The 23428-nt window shown below is 36.2% G+C and overlaps 1 protein-coding gene across 7 annotated transcripts in view; it reads left to right on the top strand.

Annotated features, from left to right (window-relative positions):
• Positions 1-16927, top strand: part of Bclaf1 (BCL2 associated transcription factor 1) — a 33014-nt gene extending 16087 nt beyond the window's left edge. For 4 of the 7 annotated variants that reach the window (XM_048425398.3, XM_048425396.3, XM_048425399.3 and 1 more), the window contains 7 exons: positions 871-976; positions 2273-2357; positions 4987-5162; positions 6321-6501; positions 7387-7533; positions 14174-14386; positions 14530-16927. In XM_048425398.3, coding sequence (XP_048281355.1) covers positions 871-976; positions 2273-2357; positions 4987-5162; positions 6321-6501; positions 7387-7533; positions 14174-14386; positions 14530-14535 — 914 coding nt within the window. In that variant the 3' untranslated portion in view covers positions 14536-16927. Of the gene's footprint in view, positions 1-870; positions 977-2272; positions 2358-4986; positions 5163-5296; positions 5460-6320; positions 6502-7386; positions 7534-14173; positions 14387-14529 lie in introns of those variants that run through there. The other 3 variants (XM_048425401.3, XM_048425400.3, XR_007230241.3) reach the window with 2 other exon arrangements.
• Positions 16928-23428: the final 6501 nt, after the last annotated feature.

The following is a 23428-nucleotide window of genomic DNA, read 5'->3' as shown; positions in this document are numbered from 1 at the left end:
AAATGGCATAAAAACTGAGTTGCTAGCTCAAATTCCTGGGTTTCATGGAATTATGATTGAGGCACTACCCTTGTAGTGGCCGTTTCAAGTTTTAATGATTGGTTATGAGACATGTGCTGGATATTGGGCGGTAAGTTGACACAGATGTATGTTGACCTGTTAAGCAGATAGCTTGCTTCATAATGTAACATTTCATAGTTCATGACTTTATACGTCTCTATTTTACATTTAAAGAGTATCTTAAACTGGTTTAGAAACTAATCAGTATCGTTATTACTAATTTAAAAATTGCTTAAAGAAAGATACAGTATTATAATGCGTTGTCAGGTTTGCCAAGATGCCAGATTTTTGGAGGAATTAGTAAATGTAAATCAGTTTCAAAAGATTTTTTCCCGATTGAATGGCAATATTCACTTTTTTGTAAAGCCATTTCTGTTGATATGTCATCATAGTTAAAATAATTTTACTTGTTTACTCTATACTTTATTTTTGCTTTCTGCAAATGATTAGTTGAAGTGACAGCTTTGTTTAATTGGCAGGATTTAAGGACATACCAACTATTATTGTTCCTTTTTGTTCTGTTTGAGGAAGTAGTTTATTAGCATGGAGTTAGAGTTTCGATTAATCTATTCATTGTTTTGGGCTTATATTTAGTATTGACAGGGCCCTGTGAGGACTTTTGCAATCGTGTATTGAGGTACAAGGAAGTAAAAAGAACAGGAGTTTTTACTTTAACACTTGGTTCTCTTCTGCTAGGTTTCTTGAGTGTTTTTGTTCTCTTTCACCTGCTCCATGCCCTCTATCACAAATTGAAAATCTCCTCTTAAAAGTAAGATTCCTAATTCGGCAGTGTTTCTCCTAAATCAACAGAGCAATACTTCAAATCACCTGCAGTGACCCTAAACGAGCGGTTCACTTCATACCAGAAAGCTACTGAAGAACATAGTACCCGGCAAAAGAGTCCCGAGATACACAGGTATGTATAGTACTGAGTTTGTGTATAAAATGTTACTATTGAGGGCCTGGAGAGATGGCTCAGTGGTTAAGAGCATTGCCTGCTCTTCCAAAGGTCCTGAGTTCAATTCCCGCAACCACATGGTGGCTCACAACCATCTGTAATGAGGTCTGGTGCCCTCTTCTGGCCTGCAGACATTCACACAGACACAATATTGTATACATAATAGATAAATAAATATTAAAAAGATATTCATTTAAAAAAAAATGTTACTATTGAGAGATGAGTAATATCATGGTTGTGTGGGAAGTGTGCTATTATTATCATGATAGAAGTAAGCTCTGAAACACTGTATTTTCAGGTTTAAAAAATAATTTTTTCCTGCTTTTTAGTTTAATATTTTTAAACCTGTTAGACCTTTAAAATGCTAACTAACCTACTCACTACGGAATTTAAATAGCTACAGTTTTGGGGGCCTGGGTTTGCGGAGTTACTGCCTAAAGAAATCTTTGAGTTGGCTGAGGCTGTCTGAGGTAAAAATGCTTAGGGAGAAGCTGAAGAGTTGTCAGCCAGCTGTGTTGGCAGTCTGTACTGGCACTTTGTTGCATTGGGAAGAAGTTACTTAATGTCTAGGCAGACTATTTCACAGGATAGTGGCAAAACTTAAAGTATCTAACTTGGGGCTTAGTTGGTGAGGTATTTAGGTGGTTGATGACTGCTAAGGAAGTACTGAGAACTGATAAGAACTTACGACAGTAAGGTACAGAATTACACAAAAATTGAACCAAATACATGAAATTATGAGAACTCTTGGAAGACAGTAATTTGAGTGTTAATAGCAATACCAATAATAGCTATATTAATGTGTTATAATTGTATGATGGTTAGTATTTAAAATAATATTTCTTTTCTTGTGGTTAAAATATAACAGTGCTTAAAAAAGGTCTGCTACCATTTATATATAGAAGTCTACCAAAAACATTTTAATTTGTTTTGTCTTTGAGGCAGGATTTTGTTATGTAACTTTGACTGACCACTTACTTACATGGTGTATGTGGGCCTCAAATTCAGAGAAATCTTTTTGTCTCAATCTGTGGAGTACTGGGATTAGAGGCATTTGCTACCATATTCAGTTTTCATTTTAATGTATATAATTTTTATTTCTTGTTTTAGAAATTAATAGACTTAAAAGTGTCATATTGGTTTTTCTAGGAGAGAGGTAACTATCTAGTACCTACCAGCAATGGATAGAACTGTTTTCTTTTGAATCAGGAAGTAAATTATATAATTTTAAAATACACTTTATTTTATATGAAGGAGGATTGACATCTCTCCAAGTGCTTTGAGGAAGCATACCCGTTTAGCAGGCGAGGAGAGAGTTTTTAAAGAAGAAAATCAGAAGGTATGTTTTTTAAAATACTTGCTTTTCTTCTGAAGCTGTTCTTAATGATACTATTTTAAACGTTTTCTGAGGCAAAATGATTTCATCTTTTTCAATTTGTGAATGCATTATGTTTATGGTATTGTAATGTAAACCAAGGATACTTTTTGAAAATGCCTGTCAAAGTAAATGTTGGTCCTAAGAATAAGGAGCTCTGAGTAAAAAAAAAATAGTTTATAAATATTATGTTAAAAATTATTATGGTTTTTATGAGGTTCAGAGGTGAGATCAACAAGTCAGAATTTCAGTATGCCTTAAAGGTAATTTTATTTCTGCTTCTTCAAAGAAGTTACCCTAATGCCCTTAGGCTTTTTGAGGATAGTAACTTTTGATAGCCCAGGCTGTTCTTGAACTCATTGCAATACTGCTGCCTCAGCTTCCCCTAAATGTTGTTTATCTTAGCTGTGTGTAACACCATCATACTAGTCTAGTGCATATTTTTTATGTGATTTAAGAATTAGTTCCCCCTCCCGGGGCTCTTTCTTTTCTGATTGGTTGGTCCTCATTCATTTTGTTTTGTTTTTTATCTTAACTATTACCTCTCAGATGCCTACATGTTTTCTAACAAGAGACAGAAAGGGGGTGTGGTTCCAGATGGGAGGGAAGGTGGGAAAGAACTGGGGGAAATAGAGGGTGGGGAAGCCATAATCAAAATATATTGTATGAAAAAATTCTATTTTCAATTAAAAAAAAAAACGATAAATAGGCACAATTTCCTGTACCCCAGAGGCAGAGGTAGGTGGCTCTGAATTCCAAGTCTGTCTGAGCTACATATAAGTTCCAGGCCAGCTGAGCATGCAGCATGAGAAAGCAGAGAAGTAGGCATTCTACAAACTGATTGCTAAGTGAACTTTTGTTTCTATTGGACTACTTAGGAATTTGACTTTGAAATTTGAAATAACCTGTGTAGATCTACAGGTAAGGTGAGGAAGGCAGGAACTTAGGGAGACTGCAGTGCAGTCACTAAAGACTCTGATGGTTCAGAGTGGACGTTTATCAGTACACAAGTTCATATGACTATCTAGAAAGTGGTTAGTGGTAAAGTGTGCAGTAGAGAGAGCAAAGGATCAGTTCTATTTTGAAAATGCTAAGAGTTGTAGAAAATAACTTCTTAAACTTTGACTTTCCTAATTAAAGTAATATGCTGTATGGAGTTGTGGGGTGATTTGTAGTTTTCTTGATAGGAAACCTAGAGTGGCAGTGCACAACTTTCTCAGTAGGTTGTGCTACTGACTGCATTGGTTTTGAAATCTAGATTTAGGGATGATGTCTGTGCATAGGAGATAACCGTTTTGGGAAAATGGACTGAGGACTGACCTGGTTTAATACCTTTTACAAAATCTTTTGATCACAATACTTTAGGTTCAGTAAGTGTAAATTGTGTTAATTTCCCAACAGTTTATTCTGTCTCTGTGCTTTGACAGTATTTTTCTGCTCTTAGTACTCAAAGTTTTGATCTGAAAGAGAAGTGATGGGTGATTAGGAGGACATGATAATAGGGCTTTGTCATCTTTCTGTATTAATGAATAACATGTTAATATGAAATTATGCTTAGCAAACTTTACAAAGTAGTTTCCCTTAAGTTTATCATGTTTATTGTATAGTTAGTAATGCCAAGGTGAATAGGAAAAGCTTTGCTTATGATTGGACTTTTGTTACTCTAGGAACAAATTGGTGAGTAGTACTTATCACATTGAGAGATGCATACATATATTTTTTTTCAGTCTTGTTCATGCTTATGATTATTAGTTAGACTTCCCAGAATTAAACTTCTCATTGTTGAATAATGTCAAAGGATGTCCACATTGCTTAGCATCTTACTGATGTATAATTTCTCTTCATTCCTAGATGCCTCTTTTCAACTTCTAAATTAAATAGTATTTGAAAAGCAATGGAACAAGGAGGAGGTGAACTGTGACCCAGTTAAACTAATGTCTGTTGCAATACCTGAATTGAGAAAGGGCAGTATATGGCCCAAATACTGAGTACAGGATTGCGAATAGTATCTTTTTGACTATGTTTGACCTTTGTTCAACCTCAGTTTTATTAATTGAATTCCAATTGCATGTCGTGAAAATTACAGAATCCCTAATTTTGAAGTATCTTTCCTTGGGTTTATCAACTTATCTGGGAAGAGCTTGATGAGCCTCATTATCATGAGGCTTAGTTAATGAGACCCATAACATCAGGATCTCAAGATTATAGATAAGCACAAAGCCACATTGCAACTCTAGATGCTAACTTTGAACACTGTTCAGCTATTTCATAAACGCTGTTTGGAAGAATGAGAGTTAATCATGACTCACTGAGTAGAAGAATGTGTTAATTTGTTGTCAGAAGGTTACTATAGATTGCTTTGAATAAATGTCACAAATCTAAAGATTTTAGTAACTTTTAGTTCTAGTGTATATACACAAATGCTCAGTAAAGATAAGTATTAGAAATTTACAAGGATGATGGTTGTATATGATGTACTTATTTTTGATATTTAAAATGCAAGTTTAGAATCTGGTGTGATGAAACTCTGCATGTATATATGCATTTCTGTTTTTTTCCCCTGAAATCTGTATTTTACATGTATTTTCTACAGGGAGATAAAAAATTAAGATGTGATTCAGCTGATCTCCGGCATGACATTGATCGTCGCCGTAAAGAAAGAAGTAAAGAACGGGGGGATTCCAAGGGCTCCAGGGAATCTAGTGGATCAAGAAAGCAAGAAAAAACTCCAAAAGATTACAAAGAATACAAATCTTACAAAGATGACAGGTAATTGTTAAAATTGTCTTGACTTAGGTTTTAGCTTCTAATTAGCCTTTAATAATTGTCAGCTTAATTGCTTTCAATTTTGACTATGTAATCGAATGTTTAAATTTAAACAATTAAAATTATTTGTTTTACAGCAAAAATGTATTTGTCTTTTACACGGCTTATGGTGGATGAGGACAAAAACTTTGGAATAGCAAGCTAACACTGAAAAAAAAAATGACAAATTAATGTGTCCTATTATCCAGGCTACATCAGGAGGTTGGACTTCAATGCAGTGCATTTCTAGAAACAGTTTGTGTAAGAACTTTGGTTCGTTATGCTTGATTCCGCACTTTTTCAACTCATAACACCCAGAGTACAAGACTGTTAAAGTGATGCCTAGTGGTTTAACATGGGAGAGATGGGGGGAGGAAAAGCTAGGAAATAGGATTGTGCATTAGTCTTTGAAAATTATATTTCCGTGGATACTATAGCAGTGGTAAGAGTTACTGCAGGTATGACCTTTTTGGGTGTTGCATTAGAATCATGTAAATTTTTATCATCATAGAGTCAAATGTAGAAATACAATGTATTATAGATAATTGTTTTTCTTGATGTTCATTAGGTAAATGGCGGATTTTACTTGTGTTTTTAAGTTTATGACTGTTACTTGTAATGTAACATGCCTTTTATTTCTATCATGACGTTAAGGCCCAAACTGTACAAACTGTTCTTACTCAGGGTGTGTATAAACTGCAGTCATTTTAAAACTTCGATTCAAGAACATTTTCGGGCTGGGCTGTAGCTTAATTGTAGAGTGCCTACCTAGCATGTTTCAGGCCCTGGGTTCAATCCCCAGCACTGCAATTAACAAAAGAAACTCACTTTTTCCTTTCTTATTAAAATAACAAAAGATTACAAATTAATGTAATGAAGAACTGAACATCATTAAAATTTGCAAACAACCAGTTTCTAACTGGTAGGCTCTAGTGTGTTGTTAATTATATAAAACAATCGTTGAAGAAGATTGGAATAGACTATCAGAGTTTACACCCAATTTTACTTATGTAATAATTTTATAGGGGATAGTTTTTTTAAACTTAAAAACATCCTCATAAGATTCTAAAGAATTCTTTATCTTTTAAAAAAAAAAGCACATTTTTTTTCTTTATTTTTCAGCAAACATAAAGGTAGAGAGCAAGACCATTCTCGATCATCATCGTCTTCAGCGTCACCTTCCTCACCTAGTTCTCGAGAAGAAAAAGAGAGTAAGAAAGAAAGAGAAGAAGACTTTAAAACTCACCATGAGATGAAAGACTACTCGGGATTTGCAGGAGTTAGCAGACCTCGAGGAACCTTTGTAAGTAATGTCTTTGATCATTCAGGAGCCTTTACTTTGGAGAACTATAAAAAGGGGAAATCAAATATACCTTGTAGATTATTAGCTGTCTTACCCGAAGTCAGAATCAGTCTTGAGAAATGAAATGATATTTGAAATACTGTCTTCATTCTGAAATGTCATTTTGAGATCTTGAAGCATCTAAATAAACAGATACTTTCCCCCACCATATCAATCCCAGTTTCAAAAGTTCAAAAGTTACTGAATTACTAGTTTTGGGAAAACGATTTTAAAAACATTAAAATCTACTCATCTCTGTATTATTACTGTTTTCATTTTTGCCTATTTAGGTCCTTGCTTTTTCGTGTACAGCCACACTTTCCTAACTACATAGCATGCATTGTCTCCATGGTTTATAAAGTTACTATGACTGTTACAGGCTTAAAGGTAGTGCATTTTCTCACATCCATACTTTTACCTTTAGCTTTATCTATTTGAATAGTGCTACAGTCACTAGGTCATTTAGGCAAGGGAAGAGTTTTTCTTGTTGGGTAAACGATATGTTTAGACACTTGGGGTTCTAGTTGATATAATTCAAAGGAACTAGATAACTTTGGCTAGTGAAAGTGGGGGACCTAACTATATCATAGTTTAAAAGTACTAGTTTCAGGTCATGAAAGTACATATTCTAATACTTCAATATATTTTTTTTGTAATCTACCTAACTTCCAGTAGGCCTATGGTATAAAATTGCTACCCATCCCATCCTCAGTGGCTGTGAAGACAGACAGGTGGACAGACATACATGCATACATTTTGTTTTTGTTACTGCAGTAAAATCTATAGTTTGCATGTAACTAAATACCTTTGATTGCATTACTAAACAACTTTGTTAATGTTAATCAGTTTCGAATTAGAGGCAGAGGAAGAGCCAGAGGAGTTTTTGCGGGGACAAATACTGGTCCAAACAACTCAAATACTACTTTTCAAAAGAGACCGAAGGAAGAGGAATGGGATCCAGAATATACCCCAAAGAGCAAGAAGTACTTCTTGGTGGGTGTTAGAAATCTGTTTTATTTGGTTTGCGTTGATTTTCAAAACATCCTAGGTGAATACATTTCAGTTCGGATGTTCACCATTATGGGATTTCACTGTAACTTGGGCGAAATTTTTTCTCTTAATACCATATTTAAATTGTTTGAAGCTTTGAGTTTAGATGTGGGTCCCTTTAGTTCTGATTATATGCTTCATTTAACATTAAATACAGCAGGCTGATCAAGGTAAATTAACAATGTGCCTGATTCGATTGCCACTTTCAGAGAAAGTAGTCAACTCATACCTAAGACAGTTCTAAATGTAGAAACCTTAATTAAATTGTACTTTCTATCATAGCTATTTAAAGACAAGAAAAGCAATGTTTTTCATGATTCTTGTAATGAAGGATCTCAGGGGTTTCAAATTTCATTGAATAATAGGAAAAATGGTTTTTGAAAAATTTAATTCATAGACATGCTGGCTTTGATCCCTGCTTGTGATGGACGTGCTTTTCCTGTTCAAATAGATTTCCAAATGTAAAATGGGAGGTCGTGGGTCTTGAAGGCTCTATAGATAGGATGGCAATTTTGTTTTGTTTGGCTTGGGAAAAGAAAGAGTTGTATGATACGTATTATAGAGACAGATATTAAGTTACCAAAACTTTACCAGAAGTATTAGTTTTTGTTACAACTTTTCGAGGAAGTCATGTTTCAGGTGCTAGTTATGGAAATTGAAAGCAAGTAAATAAATAGTAATGGTCTTAGAGGGTAGTCAAATCTGATTGTTCATAGCAGATTTACTTAATTATAGACCAAATCTATATTCTGAAGTGAATCTGTTTGGAAAATAATTAGTACACTTCTTTTTTTAATATTTATTTATTTATTATGTATACAATATTCTTTCTGCGTGTATGCCTGCAGGCCAGAAGAGGGCACCAGACCCCATTACAGATGGTTGTGAGCCACCATGTGGTTGCTGGGATTTGAACTGAGGACCTTTGGAAGAGCAGGCAATGCTCTTAACCTCTGAGCCATCTCTCCAGCCCATTAGTACACTTCTTTAAAAATGGATTTCTACTTTCCTGTTTACATTAATGACCCAAAATTTGGATAAGTTATGCAAGCTTTTAGAATGCATGATGTGTAACAGTCATTCAGTTTGTTCTCTGCTGAGGAACTATTAACTTGAGTTAACAGTCTGGCAATAATAAGGTGTATGATTCAGTTATTATTGATGAATTTGTCTTAGAAGACTCATTTTCATTTGATTTTTTTTTTTTAATAAATGTGCCGGATGGATGACTTGCTGCTCCTGTAGATGACCAGAGTTCAGTTGCCAGTAAACATATGTTAGGATCTGACACTCTTTTCTAGGCTCTTTTGTGGTCCCTCTGGGGAGTGGTGCACATATAGAAAAAGCACATGTGCACACACCCATAAATACATTTATTTTTTGAAGGAGGGTCTCTCTCATATAGTCCTTGCTGTCTTGGAACTCACTATGTTGATTAGGCTGGCTTCAAAATCAGAGATCCACCTGCGTTTGCCTCCTGAGTGCTAGAATTAAAGCTGTGTACTGTCACACCTGGCTAAAAGAGAAAATGTTTTTAAGGTAAACATTGTGGTCTTTTAAGAAAAAATATAGCTTACAAATTACTCATTTTAATATTTTAAAAGGCAAGTAGGGTAATCCCATTTTGGGGTTTAAGGACAAGTGAGTGACAGAAACTGAGTTCTTGTGATGACTTTACAAAGGAACTGATGAGGAGAACGCTTATAGAGAAGCTGTCTTGAGTCTTGTTCATGAAGCTGGGCAGATAGACTGAACATACCAGTAGAGGGTAAAGTGGTTAGCTTGTTGGTATACATATGTTAGGGAAAAATCAGACCACCCAGGATTCAAGATTGTGATAGACTGAGGGTGGTGGCAAATGTCTTTGATCTCAGCACTTGGATGCAGAGGCAGACAAATCTCTTAAGTTCAAGGCCAGCCTTGTCTACAGAGGACAGCCAGGGCTATACAGAGAAATCCTGTCTCCACAAACAAAACAAATCCAAACAAAAAAAGATTGTGATAGTCCATAATATTTCAGTATAAAAGCAATTGACGAAGTAGATACCAGATGCCTGAACCAAGGGGTTACATGTGAAAGAGAATTTTAAAGCATTTTCTGTAAGTCTTTTCTTGCTTTGGAGCTTTGGCTGGCCTCACACTTGATGTGGCTGCCTTAGATTTCTAAAGACTGGTTAGGTTTACAGTTGTGGCCCACTGCCTCTGACTTCATGGGAACTCGGAAATAGTTTGATCAGTAGAGTAACTGAAAACCTAGAAGACAGACACAGTTTGTAAAAAAATTAAATTCTTACGTATCTAGGTTGAATTTGAAGTGAATCGGAGAAAGCAAAAGTAGATCCAGCGTGTAGTTGTTAATGAAGATTTAGAGACACCAAGATCTAAGAATCTTCATATGACAGTCATGATTAAAGATATGATAAGATTACACAGAGTATATGTTACTAAGGGGCCCACATTTCAAAGCTGGGATGAGGAGTAATAAAAATGCCTGGTAAATAGTTCAAGTGTGAGAGGTTAGACAAGTTAAGAGAGAATAAGAGGTAGCTAGTAAATATGGAAACGTTAGTTTTTTTTTTTTTCCTCCCTGCAAGATAGGGTTATTCTATATAGACTAGACTGGCTTCAGACTGACAGAGCTCTCTCTGCCTCTGCTTCCTGATTGCTGAGAATAAAGGATATGTGACACATTGTTCGTGCTTTTTAATAGTTTCAAAAACTAGTGTATATTTGAGACATGGTCTCAAACCTGCTTGATATATATATATATATATATATATATATACACATATACATACATATGTATATATACTATATATATACATATATATACTGGAGGATGACCTTGAACCCTTTAGTTTAATATGTCTGCTTATTACTAAATTTTAGTATTTCAGGCATGGGACACTGCACTCAAGCAAAAGATAAAATTTAGACCATATCTGTTGCTTGTAGAATCTGTTATCATGGATCTTATATTCATTTGGGACATATACATTTTAGATTGTCTTAATATTACACAGTAATTTTATTAGTATGTTATTTTAAGAGTTGAGTTACTTTCCAGGTGTGGTGATGGATGCTTTTAATCCCAGCATCCTGGGAGGCAGAAGCAAAGTAGATCTCTTGAGTTTGAGCACAGCCTTGTCTCTTGAGCAAGTTCCAGGATAGCTAGGACTACACAGAGAAATCCTGTATCAAAAAAAAAGCAAGAACAAAAATTTAGATACTTAACAAATGGTGATTAATAATTTGTTGCTTTTGAGGGCTGTAATTTTATTTATTTGTTTGTTAGTTTTTGTTTTGGAGGCAGGATTCCTCTGTATATCCCTGACTTTACAGGAGCCTGCTTTGTAGACCGGCTGGCCTCAGATCCACCTGCTTCTGGAGTTCTAGCATACACGTATATACAACCACTGGCTTGCTCTAGGTTGTAATTTAAAAAATTTTGATCTGTACAATATATTTATACACATATCATAGACAGATGGTTAAGTTATTTTGGTGCTTGAGAGCAATTTAAGTGGCAACTTGGATTTACCAGAATTTTGTTTGTTTTTGAGCTATGGTTTCTCTGTGTTTCCCTGGCTATATTGGAACTCTCTATGTAGATCAGGTTGGCCTCGAACTCACAGAGATCCACCTGCCTCTGCAGCCCAAGTGCTGGAATTAATGGCACCACCACTTGGCTCATCAGGATATTTTGCATTTTATGTACAAACACCGACTTTAGATCATATTTAGAATAGAGATCTGAGCAAGAATAACAATTCAAAAAGATGAGGTTTAAAATTAGAAATTTCTTTGGGCTCTTTAACAATATTACCTGTGTAGAAAGTTTAACCTACTAGAATATTAATGCTTAGTAATATTTAAACTGGGCATGGTAGTGCATACATGAAATCACAGCATTCAGACAGAAGGACAGACACAAGTTTGGTGCCAACATGGGTTATATAGTGACCTGCTCTCAGGAATGAAAATATGAATTAAAAAAAAATCTTTCTGAGTTGAGGCTAGTTTATATTTCAGTTGAAGAGTGATTAGTTATTGAGAAGTTTGACTTTTGGGCTGGTAAGAATGGGTTAGTATTTGAGTCTATGCAGTGTGTTTCTAGTTGAATTTCTGATCTGTGGTCCTCATAACTGCCTTGATGAACCCTAGTAGTGCTTATTACATCTTAAGTTTCTTATCTCCAACCTTGACTTTATGCAAGAGCGTGATGGTCAGTAAGAATTGTAGGAAATATACATATTAGTGTCGGATAGCTCCTGAGAGGTGAGCATGAGCTGCAGCAAGTGGGATGCTGCAGAAATGGCAAGTTCTCAGAAGGGAAGGAAATGATTAATCCCTGTGGAGTGAAGTGCTTAGGGATGGAGGAGGGGTCAAAGTTTGGAGTAACTTTTGAAATGAATTTTTAAAAACTCAATACTTTTTAAATATATTAACTAATGAGGGGGTGTCGAAACAGGATTTTGTTCTGCAGAACAGGCTAACTTTAAAATCTGAGTGGGATTATAGGCCCACATACCTGGGGTAACTTAATTGAATTGTGTTAGTGGAGAGGTGAGGATACAGGAGCTCTTCAGTTTGTTATAGATTCCTTGAAAAACAAAAGCCATTTAACTCTTAACAGTCATCTGAAAATTTTAATTACTAAAGTTAGATTCAAATTTTGAATGTAAGAAATTGAAACGGTAGACTATTTAGAGTGGCTTGGGAGGTGGCTCTGGTTATATCTGAAATTCCCACTGTCCACATACATACACTGAGCTTGCAGTGTGTAGCCCTCTCTGTAATTCCTGCTTTCATGGTGGAGATGAAGGATTCCCCTAGGCATAGCTATCACACCGATAGGTTTCATTGCAAGACCTTTCCTCAGTGAAAAGGGTGGCAGAGCATTCAAGAATGTTTCCAGGTTCCGTCATGCCCTCCATAGGCATGCTCACACACTAGGCCAAACACCCATATATGACACATGCCACACACATGAAAATGGCAAAAGAAGAAAAACAGTATGTTTAGTATCCACAGTTTCAACATAGTTGCTGTTAGGACGTTCTCTCAAGGAAACATCTTAGTCTCCTGAGGTTCTACTTTCTTTTTACTTAAAATTTCAGATGAGCATGTATCTAAATGTAATGAGTAATTTGGCTGGCACCTAGCCTTGCTACTGGCTTTTTCCATTTCTACTCTGAGTTGCCTGATACTTACTCATTTAACTGTCCCCAGGATTTATCGGAATTGTATCTTGTGGATAATGGTCAGTAAGATTTTTCATTTTTCTTTGTTTCTTGGTGTTTTATTTGATTGTAGTAGATAGTCAACAATATTTCTACTTCTAAAAATTGGATTGTATTCAGAGCAGTGTCTTACCATATCATACCTAGTAAGCACCTTAGAAACATTGAGTTTGGCTTGTTAGACACTGGACCAATTATTTTTTACTGACTCTCTAGTGTTCCTTTAGGCTGTCTCCCTGTATTAGAATGAGGCAAATTATCAGAGAAGTTGATTTCTGTTGAGATGTAAATGGCAGGTCTTTTCTAGTACTTGCCTCTTCCTACAAATTCAAGGACTAATAATGTCATACCAAACAAAAAAGGCTCTAAAATTGGTTATTAATGGCATGAGGGAACATGAAACAATGTATCTGTAAACATTGTTTTGAGTGGCTCTTTTCTGAAGTCTATAATTTTGACAATCCCAGAAGTCATTCTTTATGGAATCATGCATAACTCCACCTAGCAATCTTCATTGGTTTAGTAATGGTATCAAAATATACTAGTTATTAACACTTGAGAACTGTTCTTTAGAATAGTTAAATAATTGCCTGTACAAGTTCAATTTTTAAGTTGCATAAGAAGTTAATCTTTACAAAATGGTTATGCACTAAAAACTTAATTCTGTTTTGCATGAATAGTCTTTGTGAGACTTGAAAAGATGTTAGTTAGTTGGGTAGTAGTTACTCATTTTAGTTCTGAAAAGGCTGTGCACTGTGACATTTGCATTGTGCTGTTTTTCTTGTAAAGGGCCATTGTGCCCACTTTTCATCTTAGAGTTGGCAGATTTAATTAATGAGTTAATATCAGGGAAACCTTTGGCCTTTTGTATTTTGGAATGGAAATACTTTAAAAACTTTTAAGTACTTCTCAGACTTGGAGATTGTTCTGCTTAGTAGAATAGTTTGTAAGTTGGGGAGCAACTAAACATAGTTACTGAAAACTTAAGGTTGGAATGTAATAGCTTCGAAACTTCCTGTAGAAAAGCTGAGATAAATTGCCGTGGGACTGTGCTGTCATGATTTACCTCTGAAACCCATAGGCTGCAGTTTGATGTGTAATCACATCTATATTTAAATCTCAGTGTAGGATTTGAAAATCTTCTTCATGCTAGGCATAATTTATATAACATGTAATAAATAAATGTAAATGTTATTACAATGACATTTTCTGGCTTCTGCATTTATGATATTTTTGTGGGGAAATATTTGAACTTCACTACTTTCAATGTGATTAGAGAATTAGTATCTTTACATGAAAACCATATCATTGATGTGTTTTTTCTTTAAACCTTTCTATAGCATGATGACAGAGATGATGGTGTGGATTATTGGGCCAAAAGAGGAAGAGGTCGTGGTACTTTTCAACGTGGCAGAGGGCGCTTTAATTTCAAAAAATCAGGTAGCAGTCCAAAATGGACTCATGACAAATACCAAGGGGATGGGATTGTTGAAGATGAAGAAGAGACCATGGAAAATAATGAAGAAAAGAAGGACAGACGCAAAGAAGAAAAGGTAGAAATTTTCTGATTTTTTTTTTTGACAGATTTAATTTAGTATGGGCTTGGTAGACAAATCAGTCAACTTTTAGAAATAATTATCATAAATATTGACTATCCACAGCTTTATTGACCTTTAATTTCTTTTTTCCTTTTTAGGACTAGTCTCAAGATCGCAACAGAGAGCAGGACTTGTTGACACTCACATTTTTTTAAGTCTGATTTTTGTTTTCAAATAAGAATGTAAACATTTTACTTACAATTTACTGTTTGCAAGTAGTCTGTAGAAATTTTCTTTTAAGTCTTCAAATACCTTGAAAATAAAGTAGACTGTATGTTGAAAATTGTATTGAAATAAAGTAGAAAATGTTCCGTACCATATTTGTAACTATCAACTTTTAAAAACCTTTGACTGTTTTTGTTACATGCATTGTATTTCTGCTTTGTCTATAAGAAATGGTCAAGTCCAGCTCTGTGACAGCTTGGATTCTCTTGACTCCCTGTTAATGTTTGATTCTGAAGTAAACGTTAGCGCTACGCAGATCCACACAAACCCTCAAACAGGAGTTGTTTATAGTGACCACACTAATTATTTAACTGTACACATCTGTTTTACATTCTTTTTTAATTTGAACACTACATTATAGGGCGACTAATTTTTGAAAGTACCATGAAAGTTGCTATTCTGAAAAACTAAAACTAGTTTCACACTTCAGCAAATATATAAGGACAATAACTTTTGTTAGTAGCCAAAAAGTACAAATTAAAGTTAGAAAGGTTTGTGAAAGTGGTATTTTTACTGAAAGCAAGCAGTGGCCTGTAAAGTCATTTTAAGAGCCTGTATGAATTCAAAATTGGATATTCTCTTCCATTCTCATTTATTAGTTTGAGTCATGGTCTTAGATATCAGCTACCTAAGAGAGAAACTGGTTTGTAATATGAGTGTAAGAAAAATCCTAATTCCACAGACCTGATTTGCTTTTGTTTTTGTTGTTTTTTTTTTAAACAAAAACAAAGCAAAACTTGGGAGTCCTAATTATTTGAAAGATTATCCTAAAGCATAATTTGATGCACTCAGTCATTAAGTACTTGATTGGATAGCTTGCATATTTCTTGGATATTCTGACCAGCTGTAAATTAGTTGATAATTTAAGCGTATAATTAGGTAGTTCCAACATAATGTCTAATAGTTAAATAACTTGTTTTCTTAATGTTGCCAATAAAAGATTTTGGCAGAAGGTTTGTACCATTGATCTAACTGTCCATCTATAAAATGGCTTTTTTCTTTTCAAGTGGTCTACCTTACCTAAGGAGGTATATACTCTTCTTTGTTACTTCTTTGTTAGCAAAGGAATAAAGTTCATGCTAACACTGATTTTTTAAAAATAAACCTATAAAACTAGCCACATTGCATCAGATTAGTTGTATATTTTTGCAGTTAAAGGAGATAATGCTTATTCTATTAATGTAAAGTTTTAAAGCTTGTGTGTGACTCATTCATTCTCTATTTTGATGATTTACCATATGTCTTAGATGTTGAATCGCTAAGAGCTGTTGACAACATACTTAAACTAAAACCATGTCAACATTTGTTATGTTTTTCTTATGATTCTCACTCAGTATTGCATGATTTCTCCCGTTGTCTATCTGTAATTATTTAGTAAATCAGAAAATATCTGCAAATCAACTTAATTTTGTCAATCTAGTAATCATTAGTACCATCCTCTTCAGATTAAGACTTAAAGATAAAAGCAATATGTATTTAATTCCTTAATGTTTTTCATACCATTCTTATATGAATGCATTTAACTTTTATTTTAACAGTTATTTGGTTACACACTGAATCTCGGCATGTTTACCTTTACTTTTTCTACAACAGAGAAAAGTAAATTCACCGAAAAATAATTTATTAGTAAGGTCATATTTTAAGTACGAATGCAGTACTATATCCTTTGGTTACTTTGATTTTAAAGCTAAAGAAAGAAAAGCCCACTACATTAAAGTGTGGTGATAAGGATTCTGCAGTAGAACACCGCTGTGAATCTTCTCTTTCTCAGGGCCACACATAAAACAGCCTGTATGTATTTTTTGAGATCACTATTCAGTTTCACATGTCATAATATGTTACAAAGGCTGAACGGTTCCTCTTGGTAAAGCTGCTTGGTTATAAGTGCTAGGAAAATAACCATTAGGAGCTGCATTAATGTACTTCTTTGCCCAGAGAAAGAAAGAAAAATGAACCAAAGGATTTTACAGGAAACAAAGCAGTTTCAGAAGACCATGACTCAATTCTTAGGTGTGTATGCTCTTCAACATCTTAGGAGTTTAAAAAAAAACAGCAAAGTCTCTTCCAATTGCACTCCATTTTAAGGAATTGATATTGTTCCCTTTTGTTACAGTTAAAATCAGTGTTGGGATATAAATTATAATTTGAGGGAAAATTCTACCCCATGAGAATGAATGAAGATGGTTAAACGATTCTTCCTCAGTGTGGTGTACATTTCAGCAGGGACCTTGTAAATTGTCATATGCCAATAAAATGTCCTAAGTGGTGACAGCTGTTGTCTCTGTACCTGATTTTGAGGCTGTTCCTGGGTATACTTTCTACCCAGCTGATTTCTATGGCCTGTTTCTGTAGAAGGAATGGCGGGCCACTTCCCACCTCCCACCTGGCTAGCTCTACCCGAAACAATTCAATGAAAACTGTATTCATTTAAACACTGCCTGGCCCATTAGTTTCAGCCTCTTATTGGCTAATTCTTACATCTTGGTTTAACTCATATTTAGTATAATCTGTGTAGCACCATGAGGTGGTGGCTTACCGGGAAAGATCCTAACCTGCTCTCTGTCTCAGAGAAGAGAGTCATGGCGACTGCCTCACTGCCTTCTTCCTCCCAGCCTTCTGTTTACTCCGACTACCTAATTTTCTGTCCTATCAAAGGGCCAAGGCAGTTTCTTTATTAACCAATGAAAGTACACATAGACAGATGACCCTCCATCATGTTTCTAGAAATTGGGATATCAACTCCAGTGTAGTAAACTTGTTACGTGGTTTGATAAAAGTTTTTTACTGATTCCTCAAAACTCTTAATCACTTTCTCTTCTCTTCCTTGGAAGAGAATGTAGTTTTTAGTGAGTCTTTCTGACAAATGCGGGAATTCTAGGTTAGTAGTCATCAAAGAAGACAAGTCCTTGAGAAGAAAAACACATAGAACTTTTTCATTTGTTTGTTTTTTCAAGACTGAGTTTCTCTGTAACAGCCCTGGCTGCCCTGGAACTCGTTTAGGTAGACCAGGCTGTTCTCTGCCTCTGCCTCCCGAGTCCTGGGATTAAAGTTTTACATCACTGCTACCCAGCTGAAATGAACTGAATTTTAATGCTAGCACTCAGGGCTCTCAGTTTGAGGTTAGCTAGAGCTGTATCTGTTTTTTTTTTGTTTTGTTTTGTTTTTTTTTTTTTTTTTAGAAAAAAGACATTCATGAAATTTTATTTTGAAACAGGGTCTCATGTGGCCAAAGCTGACCTTAAACTCAGAATATATCAAAAGATGACTTTGGACTTCTGAGGCCCTGCTTTCAGAAATTTAATGAGTGAGAAATTGCTGGGATTCCAGTGGTGGGCCATATTTCATCCTGTGCTTGGAATTGAATCTGGCACTTGAGTCACATCCCCAGCCAACTCCTCTAAAAAGTACAAAATAACAGTTGTTTCTTTAGGTTGATGGTTACAGTTTAAAATTTGGTACAAATGAAACATTCTTAAAAGTTATTGGAAATACAAAATATTCTTTTACCTTTAAAACATTTTTACCGAAGTGGGAATTGTCTTTCTGCAAAAGATTTGTTACTTGGATGGATGTTCACTTTTGGGTATGGGTATGTATTGGTTGCCCTCAAAGACCAGAATAGTGTTTTGGATCTGCTAGAGTCAGACAGTCATGTGCAACTTGATGTGTATGCTGGGAACTGAACTTAGTCCTCTAAAAGAGCTACAACTACTTTAACCTATGAGCCATTTCTTCATTCTGAAAAATTGGCCACCTCCCTACCACTTTATTATGTGTGTGATATGCTGGTGTAGGGAGAGGTCAGAGCTCAACTTAAAGGAGGGTACAGTTTTGTCCTACCCTGCTAGACATCAACATCGAACTTGGCAGCATTGCTTTTCCCCACACTCTCCTTGCTTGCCCCGGAATTGACAACTTATAAAAACTTTAAAGTTTGAAGCAGGTCTTGCTATGTAGCACAGCTGTCTTGGGATTTCAAGATTTTTTTTTTTTTTTTTTTTTTTTTTTTTTACGAGTGCTGAAATTAAGAGATGTACCTATGCCTGGTTTAAATTGGCACATTCTGATGAATTGCAAATTTAAAATAAAAAAATTCCATAGAGACGTATTTGTAAAAAAGGGGGGGGGCTGTGTGTCATTATTAGTACCTTAAAACAGTAATTTTTATGGATTTTTCTGTGCAAAATTTTGCTCCATTTGTCAAGTTGTTTTTGGAGATGTTCTTACACTTTGGCACCTAAGCTGGCCTGGGCTTCACTCTTCCTCAGGCTAGCCTTGAACTTGAGGTGCCTTAAGGTGCTTTCAAGGTGCTTGAGGAACTTTCAGGTGCTGAGATTTCTGGCCTAGCAAACTTTTTGATTCCAGTCCCTTTTCTGTGTTTTTTTAAAAAATCTATTTGGTGGTATACCCTAAGTTTACATAAAGAACAAAATTGTTTCTTTATTCAAGAAACAATATTACCTTGTTTAAATGAAATTGCCAAGTAGGGAAGGGAAATAGAGACAAATAACACTTCATTGTTAGGGGAATGTATATGGTTAGGTGTAGTTTATTTTGAATTACAGATCCTGATACATGCTTTTCAAAGTTGGGAGTAATAACTGTTTGATATTTGATTGTCTACCATGACCAAGGCATCTTCTATATAGAAGGAAAGGGCTATTTGGGGCTTTTGGTTTCAGAGGAGAGTCTACCTCTACCAAAGGCAGAGAAGTTTGGCAGCAGCCAGAGAGCTGAAGGCTTACATCTTGAGCTACAAACAGAACACAGAGAGTGAATTGAGGATAACCAGAGATTGAGGTTTTTTAAATCTCAACGCTGGCAGTTAGTGACACACTTCCTGAGCCTCTCCAGACCACCAATAATTGGCATCAAGCATTTAAATGCCTGAGACGTGGGACAAACATCTCATTCAGACTACTTCAGAGTACACATGTATTTCTGTAAATTGTGTTTCAGAGGTTGTGTAATACTTTTACTAGACATGGGTTGAGGTGCTTTTGAAACAATTCTACCTCCATTGGCTGGCCTGATTCATGATGTCTCCATTCCTCTGAGTAACTGCAGGAACAGGTTTCTGGTGCTACTGTTGTCCAGATAGGAGGAGCATGGCTCCACTGTAGCACAGGGTCATAAGTCACATGCATACTTCTGGTAACTGCCATTGTTTCCTGAGTGTTTCAAATGGAGTTAACTGCATTTCCGGTGGAAGGAAACATGGAGTTGAAGATAGAATTGTGGCAGCTGCTACTGCAGATTTGCCCTATGAATCTTCGCAAAAGTCCTGAAAAAGTTATTAAGTCTTGAGAATCTTTGAGAAAAATCTCCATACAGGATGAAGTAAAGAGTTTTCTGTGCCTGGGTTTTGAAGGCACTTTTTTGCTTTCTACTTTTCTGATGATGTTTGCCAAGCTGTTGTCTTCCTCTGTGACTGTGGTGATTGACTTTTCAAGGCTGTAGTGGAACTTTGGTGAACCAGTGGGCTTAAAATTAATGGAGCAGGGGCTGCAGAGTGCTACTGTTAGGAGAGCTTACTGCTCTTGGCAGAGGACTGGGGCTTGGTCCCTACTGCCCCACATGGTGGCACACAATCTAAGGGTCTGATGCCATCACCTGAACTATGATGGCTCCCGTAAGCTTGTGCACATAAACACCAAAGATGTTACAGGAGCCTAGGCTGTTTACAAATGGCTATTCCTCTGAAGAAAGTCTTACCTTCCCTCAGTAACTCTTTAGTTGCCTGCTTACCAATCCTTAAAGAGGGACAGAGCATCATAAACTTCTTCCCCACTCTGACTACTGGTCATTTGGTAGTATCACTACTCTAAGGGTGGTGGGACCTGTGAGAAGGGAGCGTATAAATGAGATGGAGTCTCATGCAATAGTTAACTTTATTCAGAACCTCAGGCAATTTATACCACGAGGCTTAGAAATCACATGAGTAAAAAACTTATGAGTTTTTTATATATATGCTGTATATGCTGTATACAATAAAAAGGAGCAGTCACATGTGGCAACGTTTTTCTATAGATGCACAAACATTTAATTGAAGAAGAGCAGAAAGGAATAGTGAAGAATCTGAAGTAAACTCAGTCCTATCCAATATACCTGGGAGGTGCAGGAAATACTCCTAAGAACAGTTCCGGGTTTTGAAGAAACTAAAGTGTTTTCTTGGAGTGTTCCCCCAGGCACTTAGAATACTAACACAACTCCATACCTGGACTGTGTTCCAACAGGTAGGTAATCACAGCTACTAAGAGTTGAATAAAAAGTTTATGCTAGGTTGGAGGGTCATGAGTTTGAGGCCAGCTTGGACTGTATAGTGAGATATTCAACAAAAGACAAAAACCTTGGAAACAAAACTGAAAGTAACTCAGACTGGCCACGAGATCACTGTCCCTGAAGATGGTTAACCTTCACCTCCATTCTTTTTCCACCTCCTGTATGCTGGGATTACAGACTTGGGCCAAGTGCCTCACTACTAAAAAAAGATATACTTTTGCTTGTAGTTGGGAAAAAATATATAGCTGATAGGATTTATAGTAAAAACATGAGGGCTGGAGAGATTGCAACAGTAAAGAGTTCTCCCAGAGGACCTGAATTCAGTTCCCATCACATATATGGTGGCTCATAACCATCCATAAATAATACCAATGGGTCCAATAGATGTGTACATGGCATATGCACATATATACATACCTGTATATATACATATACATATATATGTATATGTATATACACACATATACATATACATATATATGTATAACATGAGTAGAAAGTTAAATCTAGAAAAATTTTAAAAGTTCATGTGCATTGGTGGTTTGCCTGCATGAATGAGGGTGTTAGATTCCCTTAGATGTGGAGGTATAGACAGTAGTGAGTGGCTATGTGGGTGCTGGCAATGAATCTGGGTCCTCTGGAAGAGCAATCAATGCTCTTAACTGCTGAGCCATCTCTTCAGCCACCAAAAGTGATTGTATGTGTAAGTTTTGTCTGCATGACTATGTTCACCTGTGCACCATGTGCATGCAATATCTGAAAAGAGCATCAGTCCCCTGGAACTGGAGGTAGAGCTGGCTATGAGTCACGTGTGAGCTTGAAGTTCAATCCAGGTCCACTGGAAGAACAGCCAGTGCTCTCTTTAACCCTGATAGCTACTTTAAAAAGTTATTAGGGGACTTGCCAGTCCCCAGAGCCCTCATTTCCACGGACCAACTAGCTAGCCCTAATGGCTCAGATCCAGGTAACTTATCTGCTCTTCCTGGCACATCTTGCAACTCAGGCCACCCATGGCTGCTTACCAGGGATCATGGCCTCCCTGTTTCGTTTGGAATTCACTGGCAGGATGGAGATGATCTGAAGGGAGAAGTGAGAAAAGTGGCAGGGGTGGAGTTGGGTGGGGTGATACACTTTATATTGGGAAGGGGTAGGGAGTTTATACAGGAGTACACGAGGGGACGAATAAAACTAAACATTTAAAAAAGCCATAAGGAATTTTACATTTACCAAATTTAGATATTATACAATGATATGTGCATACAATACTTATAGTTTATATGAAATTATGGAGTGATAATACTTTCCATGAGAGCCATGTAAAAATTTTAATAGTACAAACCCCAGTACCAGGTATGAGAAACACCCTTTTAAGTTGGTCAGGTGAATTGAAGAGACTCCAGAAACTAGATTATTGCTGGTGCTCTTAGTTGACTCTCAGAAATTGAAGGTAAGTCCCTACTAAGAGCTGAAGACATCACACATTTAAGACTTAAGAACTTGTGTTGATTTGACCCATAAATAATTCCAACACTCAGGCAACACAGTTCATTTCAACCTTTGCTAATGTGAGATCATGTCTCAAAAAGCCAAAACATCATCAACGAAACCCTCCGCCAAACGAGAACGCAAAACAACACATCCCTCCAGAGTATGTATGCACTCTGGGTTGTTCTTTTCAGAAATGCTTTGTTACTTTATGCTCAACTTTTTCTAGTTTGGATTTCTTATTCTAGATTCCTTGACATGTTTAACTTACACGTTGATGCTTTATTGTTAGCAACTAACATAGTTAGGATTAAGGATTACCTAACAATGTATTATTTTTTAAGATTTTCAAAACTATGCCATGTCCTCATGGCTTGCCAAATCTTTAGAACTGAGGCTTTGTAATTAAATACATAGCAATTAAACTTCAATTTGTCGGTTGGATTGTAGATACACAGGCAGTGTGTTTCACTCTGCTTTCCATTATGTTTTACTGTCAATGCAAAAAAACAGTTATGTTCCTTTTGGGGGGGCGGGATAATTAGAACCTTTTTTGCTTTTCAAAAACTTTTTTACATTTCAAAGTTTGAAATGTAAAAGTGTTTAAGTAAGTCTTGTTTTAGGGCCAACGAAATGACTCTGTGAAAAAAGCAGCTTGCTACCAAGCCTAAGGTTCTGTCCCTGGATCCTACACAGTAGGTGAGGACGTCCTGAGGCACGCGCAGGTATGGGTGTGCATACACATTAAATACAGGTGTACTACACAGGATAATGCGACTCAACATGAGTAATCCTAGCATTTAGCTTACGGCTAGATATTTCCGCAGAATGACCAAACAGCTGTAAGTCCGTTGGCAGAATCATTGTCGAGTTCTGGAAAAGGGAGGGTGTAAGAGGCCATATCCTCCAGTCAAAGGATGCACAAGGTCTAAGAGCCGGTACTTAAGACAGTTATAAACTCTGAAACGCATTCTGCGCATGCGCATCCCTGAGACGGCTATTGGT

The sequence above is a fragment of the Myodes glareolus genome, chromosome 1 (assembly GCF_982192425.1).
Source record: "Myodes glareolus chromosome 1, mMyoGla1.1, whole genome shotgun sequence".
In the NCBI taxonomy this organism is placed as follows: domain Eukaryota; kingdom Metazoa; phylum Chordata; class Mammalia; order Rodentia; family Cricetidae; genus Myodes; species Myodes glareolus.
The sequence above is the reverse complement of the archived record's forward strand: the minus strand, read 5'-3'. Positions and strand labels throughout refer to the sequence as shown.